This window comes from Sprattus sprattus, assembly GCF_963457725.1.
Source record: "Sprattus sprattus genome assembly, chromosome: 3".
Lineage (NCBI taxonomy): Eukaryota > Metazoa > Chordata > Actinopteri > Clupeiformes > Clupeidae > Sprattus > Sprattus sprattus.
This window is the reverse complement of record NC_137922.1, coordinates 60,827,781-60,837,780: the sequence shown is the minus strand read 5'-3', so window position 1 is coordinate 60,837,780 and position 10,000 is coordinate 60,827,781. Positions and strand designations below refer to the sequence as shown.

General features: G+C 41.1%; 1 protein-coding gene across 1 annotated transcript in view; it reads right to left on the bottom strand.

The window, feature by feature from the left end:
- Window positions 1–10,000, bottom strand: part of LOC308361432 (ras-related protein Rab-5C-like) — a 16,128-nt gene that overhangs the window by 4,161 nt on the left and 1,967 nt on the right. Inside the window, exons 3-5 of the mRNA XM_080833777.1 lie at window positions 9,300–9,451; window positions 6,529–6,651; window positions 4,626–4,719 (exon numbers count right to left, since the gene is read on the bottom strand). Of these exons, the coding sequence (XP_080689903.1) occupies window positions 4,626–4,719; window positions 6,529–6,651; window positions 9,300–9,451 (369 nt within the window). The remainder of the gene's footprint in view (window positions 1–4,625; window positions 4,720–6,528; window positions 6,652–9,299; window positions 9,452–10,000) is intronic.

The window sequence follows — 10,000 nt, the reverse complement described above, 5'->3', positions numbered from 1 at the left end:
CTACCTGTACTTACAATTTCACTCCTTGCACCGTTTACTTTGAGCTAAACTCCATGGCTATAATCCTGGCTGTCTTGAAGAGATGTTAGGCAGAAACAAATACATTGTAACGCTGGTTGCACAGGTTATGCAGATGCAGACCACTTTGATTGACTGACACACGCACACATTGTTCAAATCATACGCTGGACGCTTTATTAGTATTTCTACACGGGTTTAGATAATGATCAGGCTATAATAAGACCACATCGGCTATGTAATCACTGACAACCGGGACGATTTCATAGTGGTTGGTGTAAACCGGGACATATTAGCGTCCCGACAGGTTTTTGCCGGGACGCGGGACACGCAACTCAAAATCGGGAGGGTCCCGGTAAAACCGGGACGTCTGGTCACCCTAGGTTAAGACCTGACCTCAGCCAGCCCAGCCGCTCTGTACACCTGCTGCCTGCCAGTGCCAGCATCTCGCATTTCGGATGCTGTTCGATTCAACGCATCGCGCGTTGCGGCCGAACCATTTCGCAAGAGCTCAGGGGGAAGGGCAAATGACAATATGTTTAATAACTAACGAAAACGTTATGGAAATCGTCAGCTGTGAGTTTAATACGTTTATTTCCAATTACCATTTCTTTGTAATGAGACATTTAAAAAAAAAAGGCAAGAATATTAATATTATATTATTAATTGCCATCCGCGGGCCGTGGGCCGTGCTGCGTTGGGCTGGGCCGTTGGAATCAGTACCACCTTTCCCCGCCAGTCAGCGCCCCTGCATACACAGCACTGTCTGAGTCATGGCCCGAACTATTCTGTGACCCAAGTTTAAACCATTATTTTATATATATATTCTGGAAAGATTTAAAAATCATTCTCTTTATCAGTTTTTAGTTAAATCGACCTTTAGCCACGGGTTCTAAACCCCACTTACCAAAAGGTCAGTCGATTAAAAGAGTGGAATCAAGGTCAAGGGTCCCTTCCTCTCTCAACATCAAGTACTTTCAAGCACCACTTCAATACCTTTTCATTTTCAAATCCATTTATTTTGTTCGCCTAAAATGAATCGTCTGTGTCTGTGGTCACACACTCTTCCAACCAAGGCCTCCAGTTAGCTGTGTGTGAGGACCTGCTTATGCACTGCAAAAAATGCCCCTCTAGATTTAAGACAAATAATTACATATTTAAGCAGGATTTTGCTTAAAACAAGCAAATTTGGCTGCCAGTGCGTTAAGCAAATTTGGCTTGTTAAGATTTCTTAAAATAAGTAATATTTGCTTGAAATAGGTAAAAATAACCTTACCAAGAAAGCACTAGGTAAGTACAATTTAGCTAGAAACAAGACCAACTAGATTTTTCATCTCAATATAAGAGTAATAACACTAGGTTAGAAAAGCATTTTTTGCAGTGTGGAAAGCCACTAATTCACGTTTGAGAGCTTGAACACTACAGAGAAACCCAAATGATTTTCTAAACATAGCACAAAAAGTAAGGAAATTTGTGTTTGGTAGATTATTTCTTTGTTGTTACAATGCTCCTTGGCAAGAAATCTTATACCGTTGGAAAGCCTGTTTAGTTCCCTTTTAAATGGTGCCATATTTGTAAGGAACATGCATTTGTGGGATGAGCAGCAGAGCTGAGTATGTGGGTTGCACCCATGAAAAATTTGCCAAATCTTCTCTGCCTCTATAAATATGTTTATAATCACATGTTTTCTCCAGGGAATATCACCTTTACAAGGGTTCATTGCACTGCATTCATGTGTGCGTGTGTGTGTGCGTGTGCGTGTGCGTGTGTGTGTGTGTGTGGTGTGTGTGCGTGTGTGTGTGTGTGTGTGTGTGACCTAATGAAATCTCAGTATTTCATTCTGCTAATTAATTATATTATTTTATGTAATATTTATCCTGCTGCCTCCTGTCAGACTTAGGACATGATGCTTGAATGCTTGTGTGTGTGTGTGTGTGTGTGTGGTGTGTGTGTGTGTGTGTGTGTGTGTGTGTGTGTGTGTGTGTGTGTGTCCTAATGAAGTCTCAGTATTTCATTCTGCTAATTAATTATATCATTTTATATAATATTTATCCTGCTGCCTCCTATCAGACTTAGGACATGAAGCTTGAATGCTTGTGTGTGTGCGTGTGTGTGTGTGTGTGTGTGACCTAATGAAGTCTCAGTATTTCATTCTGCTAATTAATTATATCATTTTATATAATATTTATCCTGCTGCCTCCTGTCAGACTTAGGACATGATGCTTGAATGCTTGTGTGTGTGTGTGTGTGTGTGTGTGTGTGTGTGTGTGTGTGTGTGTGTGTGTGTGTGTGTGTGTGTGTGTGTGTGACCTAATGAAGTCTCAGTATTTCATTCTGCTAATTAATTATATTATTTTATATAATATTTATCCTGCTGCCTCCTATCAGACTTAGGACATGAAGCTTGAATGCTTGTGTGTGTGTGTGTGTGTGTGTGTGTGTGTGTGTGTGTGACCTAATGAAGTCTCAGTATTTCATTCTGCTAATTAATTATATAATTTTATATATTATTTATCCTGCTGCCTCCTGTCAGACTTAGGACATGAAGCTTGAATGCTTGTGTGTGTGTGTGTGTGTGTGTGTGTGTGTGTGTGTGTGTGTGTGACCTAATGAAGTCTCAGTATTTCATTCTGCTAATTAATTATATTATTTTATATAATATTTATCCTGCTGCCTCCTATCAGACTTAGGACATGAAGCTTGAATGCTTGTGTGTGTGTGTGTGTGTGTGACCTAATGAAGTCTCAGTATTTCATTCTGCTAATTAATTATATTATTTTATATAATATTTATCCTGCTGCCTCCTATCAGACTTAGGACATGAAGCTTGAATGCTTGTGTGTGTGTGTGTGTGTGTGACCTAATGAAGTCTCAGTATTTCATTCTGCTAATTAATTATATAATTTTATATATTATTTATCCTGCTGCCTCCTGTCAGACTTAGGACATGAAGCTTGAATGCTTGTGTGTGTGTGTGTGTGTGTGTGTGTGTGTGTGTGTGTGACCTAATGAAGTCTCAGTATTTCATTCTGCTAATTAATTATATTATTTTATATAATATTTATCCTGCTGCCTCCTATCAGACTTAGGACATGAAGCTTGAATGCTTGTGTGTGTGTGTGTGTGTGTGACCTAATGAAGTCTCAGTATTTCATTCTGCTAATTAATTATATTATTTTATATAATATTTATCCTGCTGCCTCCTATCAGACTTAGGACATGAAGCTTGAATGCTTGTGTGTGTGTGTGTGTGTGTGACCTAATGAAGTCTCAGTATTTCATTCTGCTAATTAATTATATAATTTTATATAATATTTATCCTGCTGCCTCCTGTCAGACTTAGGACATGAAGCTTGAATGCTTGTGTGTGTGTGTGTGTGTGTGTGTGTGACCTAATGAAGTCTCAGTATTTCATTCTGCTAATTAATTATATAATTTTATATAATATTTATCCTGCTGCCTCCTGTCAGACTTAGGACATGATGCTTGAATGCTTGTGTGTGTGTGTGTGTGTGTGTGTGTGTGACCTAATGAAGTCTCAGTATTTCATTCTGCTAATTAATTATATAATTTTATATAATATTTATCCTGCTGCCTCCTGTCAGACTTAGGACATGATGCTTGAATGCTTGTGTGTGTGTGTGTGTGTGTGTGTGTGTGACCTAATGAAGTCTCAGTATTTCATTCTGCTAATTAATTATATAATTTTATATAATATTTATCCTGCTGCCTCCTGTCAGACTTAGGACATGATGCTTGAATGCTTGTGTGTGTGTGTGTGTGTGTGTGTGTGTGACCTAATGAAGTCTCAGTATTTCATTCTGCTAATTAATTATATAATTTTATATAATATTTATCCTGCTGCCTCCTGTCAGACTTAGGACATGATGCTTGAATGCTTGTGTGTGTGTGTGTGTGTGTGTGTGTGTGACCTAATGAAGTCTCAGTATTTCATTCTGCTAATTAATTATATAATTTTATATAATATTTATCCTGCTGCCTCCTGTCAGACTTAGGACATGATGCTTGAATGCTTGTGCTGGGATTTCGTTTTATTTTAGTTTAGGTCTTGTTTTTGTTTTTGTTTTTGTTTATGTTGTTGTTGTGATATGAGCAGCAAAATGGGTTTCCTGAAGGACGAGCTGCCCCTGGTCACATGTTGTGAGTTGTTTAGATGAGTTTTGAGTTAAATAGATTAACATTTAGTCATGTAGCAGATTGTTTTATCCAAAACAGACTTAGGATACGGATATAAATGATCTTATTGTGTGAGCTCACTGAGAATGGGGATCATTATGTAGGTATTGGAAGCACCTGTTGGGTTACCAGGTGAGCCACGGGAAAAGTGTGTAGTGATGAAGGGATGGATGTCTGTGTGTGTGTGTGTGTGTGTGTGTGTGTGTTAGTCATGAATAGATGTGTACTCTACCGATGGCCATGAAGATCTCATTGACGTTCAGGGCCGTCTTGGCAGACGTGTGTGTGTGTGTGTGTGTGTGTGTGTGTGTGTGTACTCTACCGATGGCCATGAAGATCTCGTTGACGTTCAGGGTGGTCTTGGCAGACGTGTGTGTGTGTGTGTGTGTGTGTGTGTGTGTGTACTCTACCGATGGCCATGAAGATCTCGTTGACGTTCAGGGCGGTCTTGGCAGACGTCTCCATGAACAGAAGGCTGTTTTCATCGGCGTAGTCTTGAGCTTCCTGCAAGGGTCAAAGGTCAGGAGTGTCAAAGGTCATGTAAACAGGGGTCAAAGGTCAGGAGTGTCAAAGGTCATGTAAACAGGGGTCAAAGGTCAGGAGTGTCAAAGGTCATGTAAACAGGGGTCAAAGGTCAGGAGTGTCAAAGGTCATGTAAACAGGGGTCAAAGGTCAGGAGTCTCAAAGGTCATGTAAACAGGGGTCAAAGGTCAGGAGTGTCAAAGGTCATGTAAACAGGGGTCAAAGGTCAGGAGTGTCAAATGTCATGTAAACAGGGGTCAAAGGTCAGGAGTGTCAAAGGCAGTGTTGGGCAAGTTACTGAAAATTAGTACTTAGTTACAGTTACTAGTTACTTCTTTTAAAGGTAATTGAATTACTTCCCAGTTACTGTATATCAAAAGTAATTAGTTACTAGGGAAAGTAACTTTTAAGTTACTTTTATATCTGCGTTTAATATAATGAATATGAACAGTACTGAACAGTCAAACCCAATAAACATATATATTTTGTACCTAATTATTTTAAACAACAGGGCAACATGCCTTCAAATCAAGCAGTAGTACAAAAGTCCCTTTTAACACTTAACTTAACACAAAATAACTGTCTCAGTCATTTAACAGTGTTTTTTTTTTTTTTTTACTACATTAGTGATTGGCTTACAGTATTAACACCATATAAAAAGTAGGGGGATAAAAAATAATCAATTAGTGGTTCAGTTCACAAAATACCCTGAAACACCCACACAGTATTCACAATATGCTAAATATATAATTAGAATAATATCTTTCTAATACATCCTAATCGCTGTCAATCCCCACCCTGATCAAGGTAGGAACTGTTTATAAGTTCCCACTGGTCCCGGTGGCGCTTCTTTCGCCGTTGCCCCGACAGCCAAGATGACTGAGGACACGAACACCTTATACAGTTGATAATAGATTCCAAGCGTTTTCTGGTTAAACAATAAATGTTGGAAACCACGATCGGTGTCCTAGCCTTCATTCCATATGTATTCGCGATTGTATACAAGTGCAATGAATGTGTCTGAGCAGCCGTGGAGAATGGGAGAAATAATTGCGGTTGTATATCCGTGTGTGAGTGCGTGCGTGATTGTATGCAAGTGCAATGTGTGTGTGTGTGTGTTAGCAGTCCTGGAAAATGGGAGACAGTTGCGTATGTACAGCCTTGTGCGTGTCTTTGTGTGTGTGTGTGCATGCGTGCGTGATTGTATGCAGGTGCAATGTGTGTGTGTTTGTGTGTGTAAGCGGTCGTGGATCTGGGTAGCAGAGTGTCTTTCATGTGCGGTCGCACTGGACCTGCGACGTCAGATCAGAAGAAGCTAAAGTAGGTCTATCTTGTCTTCTTGTCTGCAAGTGTTAATTTTCCACAAAAGATAGTAACGCGGGTAACGAACTCATTTAGATTGCAGCAACTGTCACTGCGTTACTCGATTTAAACAAATACTTAGTTACATGCTCGTTACCACTAAAAGTAGTGGAATTACAGTAACGCGTTACTTAGTAACGCGTTAGTCCCAACACTGGTCAAAGGTCATGTAAACAGGGGTCAAAGGTCAGGTAAACAGGGGTCAAAGGTCAGGTAAACAGGGGTCAAAGGTCAGGTAAACAGGGATCAAGTATGTGACCCACAAACACCTGCCCACAAACAAACAAATGAAGCAACATTTAAAACTTGCATTGTTGCACCATTCCTTTCACACTCAAACACACACACACACACACGCACGTGTATGCACACGGACACGAACAGACACACACACACACACACCCCTATGCACCCTCTTGTGTTGCTCACCTGGTACTCCACGGTCCTCTTGTTGGCGAGGTCAGCCTTGTTGCCGGCCAGGGCGATGACGATGTTGGGGTTAGCCTGCTTCTGGAGCTCCTTCACCCAGGTCTTCGCTCGCATCAGACTGTCCTTTCACACGGGAACACATGGGCGAACACACGTTAGTACACACACACACACACACACACACACACACACACTAGCAATTCGAGCAAATTCGTTTTTGTAGCCATCTGTGTTTCTGTTCTTTCTGAGTGTTAGAAAATGTACAAGGATTGTGTTGATTGCTAGATACAGTGCGGGACGGTGCTCGTCATCACAACCCAGGTTACATATGAGCACAGAATGTTACAAACTACCAAGGGAGCCTGACTACGTGTGTGTGTGTGTGTGCGCGTGTGTGCGTGTGCGTGTGGGTGCGTGTGCGTGTGTGTGAGTAGAGTGTGTGTGTTTTGCTTGTGTGATGTGTGTGAGTGTGTGTCCCAAGACATATAATGCAGAATACGTATGTTCTTGTGAACTTCCAGCATGTTGCCAACGTGGCGATATCACGCTGTTCAAAGCGTGACATTATATATCTGTGTGTGGGCAATTATGCTTGACTTTTATGATAGGTCATATAGCGTCAGAAGAACAAGCACGAGCTGCAAAACAAGCTTGCACCATCAGAAATCAAGCCATCTTCTGCAATTATGTTTGTGTGTGTGTGTGTGTGTGTGTGTGTGTGTGTGTGTGTGTGTGTGTGTGTGTGTATGTTTGTGTGTGTGTGTGTGTGTGTGTGTGTGTGTGTGTGTGTGTCTGTGTGTGTGTGTACTTCGGGTTGCCATAGGCCATAAAATCTGCCTGAAGCCCTTTGTAGCGTGTGGTGCATTCTGCAAGTCTATACGAGATTTCGTATTTTTGTTTGTGTTTGTTTTAATGTGTACAGTGCCTTGCATAAGTATTCACCCCCTTGGATGTTTTACCCTTTTATGGCTTTTATAAATGAATCATGGTCAGTATTAGTTGTCTTTTTTGACAAAAAAAATCACATAAAAGCCCTCTATAATTTGAAAGTGAAAACAGATTTCTACACAGTAATTAAATAAAAATATGAATGTTAAATAAGTGATTGCATAAGTATTCACCCCCTTTAAAGTGACTGACCTAATTCAACAGAGGTCCAGCCAATTGGTGCTAGAAGTGAAATGTGTCTCAAGTGATTGTAGTATAATGACACCTGTGTCTGTAAGGTCCACCCACTGGTCAGTATTCAGCAATCAGTATTCCTGGTTGCTGTTACACCATGAAGACCAAAGATCACTCCAAGCAACTCAGAGAACATTTTATTAAAAAATATAAGTCAGGGGTAGGATAAAAAAAAATGTCCAAGGCACTACACATCCCCTGGAATTCTGTTAAATTCGTCATCAAGAAATGGAAAGAATATGGCACATGTGTAAATCTGGCTAGAGCAGGCCGTCCTCACAAACTGAGTGATCATGCAAGAAGGAGACTAGTAAGAGAGGCCACCAAGACACCTACGACTACTCTGAAGAAGTTACAAGATTCAGCAGCTGGTATGGGAGAGACTCTGCATATAACAACTGTTGCTCGGGTTCTTCACCAATCAAAGCTTTATGGAAGAGAGCCACTGTTGAAAAAAACTCATATCAAATATCGACAAGAGTTCGCCAAACAGCATGTGGGAGACTCCATGGTCAAGTGGAAGAAGGTTCTGTGGTCTTATGAGACCAAAGTGGAACTTTTTTTCAACAGTGGCTCGCTTATCCCAATGCATACCCTTCAATAAACTCCATGTTACGTTTATGCGAAAAATCTTGATGGTATATAAATGTCCTCCACATAAATATAGCAACAAAGTAAAGTAGGTTTATAGTTCAAACGTATTTAAGCAACAAATTTAATTTAGAAAACGCGTCATCATCTCATCCATGTATCCTCACAGTACCATGCTGCGATCGTGACCGGCCCAGTCACACACACACACACACACACACACACACACACACACACACACACACACACACACACACACACACACACACACACACACACACACACACACACACACACACACACACACACACACACACACACACACACACACACACACACACACACACACCAGCCTGACCAATAGGAACGGAGAACTGAAATCACTGGACACACAACTTCCTAAAAAAGAGGTCACTTAAGGGTGCACCCACACACACACAAAGAGAAATTCGACCTACAGGTCCAACCCCACTGACTTAGAGAAGGCTGTTTTTCTCCTCACCTCTGAAATGGTGTGGAAGTGTTTTGATGTTAAACTGTACACACACACACACACACACACACACACACACACACACACACACACACACACACACACACACACACACACACACACACATATACACACACACACACACACACACACACACACAGAGCTTTTGATCTCTCACCGCACAACTCATGATAAAACTGGAACTTTTCAACTTCTCACATGAGAGATAGAGAAGAGAAAAAGAGACTGTGGAAAATAGCCTCGGCCAAGCTTTCACAGATGTCTAACAGAAATCATACAAAGACAGCATGCATAAAAGATAATACATTTTCTTAAGATTTTAATGTGTATATATTTTTTTTACAATTTCTTTAATGCTTTTAAAAAAGCATTATATTATAGTTTTACCCATCCTGTCTTTGTATGATTTAATCTGTTCCATGCAGAGAATTCTGTGTGCGTAAGTGTGAGTGTGTGTGTGTGTGTGTGTGTGTGTGTTCCTTACTGTGCTGGTGATGTCAAAGACTACTATAGCAGCCTGAGCTCCTCTATAGTACATCGGGGCCAGGCTGTGGTATCGCTCTTGACCCGCCGTGTCCCAGATCTCAAACTTTATCGTCGTGTCGTCCAGACACACCGTCTGTGTAAGGAACGCAGCTACAGAGAGAGAAAGAGGAAGAGAGATAGAGAGAGAGAGAGAGAGGAAGAGAGAGAGGGAGAAAGACAGAGAGAGAGAGAGAGAGGAAGAGAGAGAGGGAGAAAGACAGAGAGAGAGAGAGAGACAGAAAGAGAGAGAGGGAGAGAGAGGGAGAGGGAGAGATAGAGAGACAGAAAGAGAGAGACAGAGAGAGAGACAGAGAGACAGAGAGAGAGAGAGAGACAGAAAGCGAGCGCAAGAGAGAGAGAGAAAGAGAGAGAGACATAGAGAGAGGAGGGAAGGAGAATGAGAGTAAAATACCAGACCAGCCAACAGAAAATAGGAAACAAGGTGGAACAATGACAAAAGCAGTAGGCATGAGAGAGAAACAGTAAAGAGTGATATCATACGGCAACAACACACGGGGAGAGTTTGTTTAGCGATAGCTTCATCTGATTGGACTGTTTATACTGACACTGAGGTTTGTTTAGCGATAGCTTCATCTGATTGGACTGTTTATACTGACACTGAGGTTTGTTTAGCGATAGCTTCATCTGATTGGACTGTTT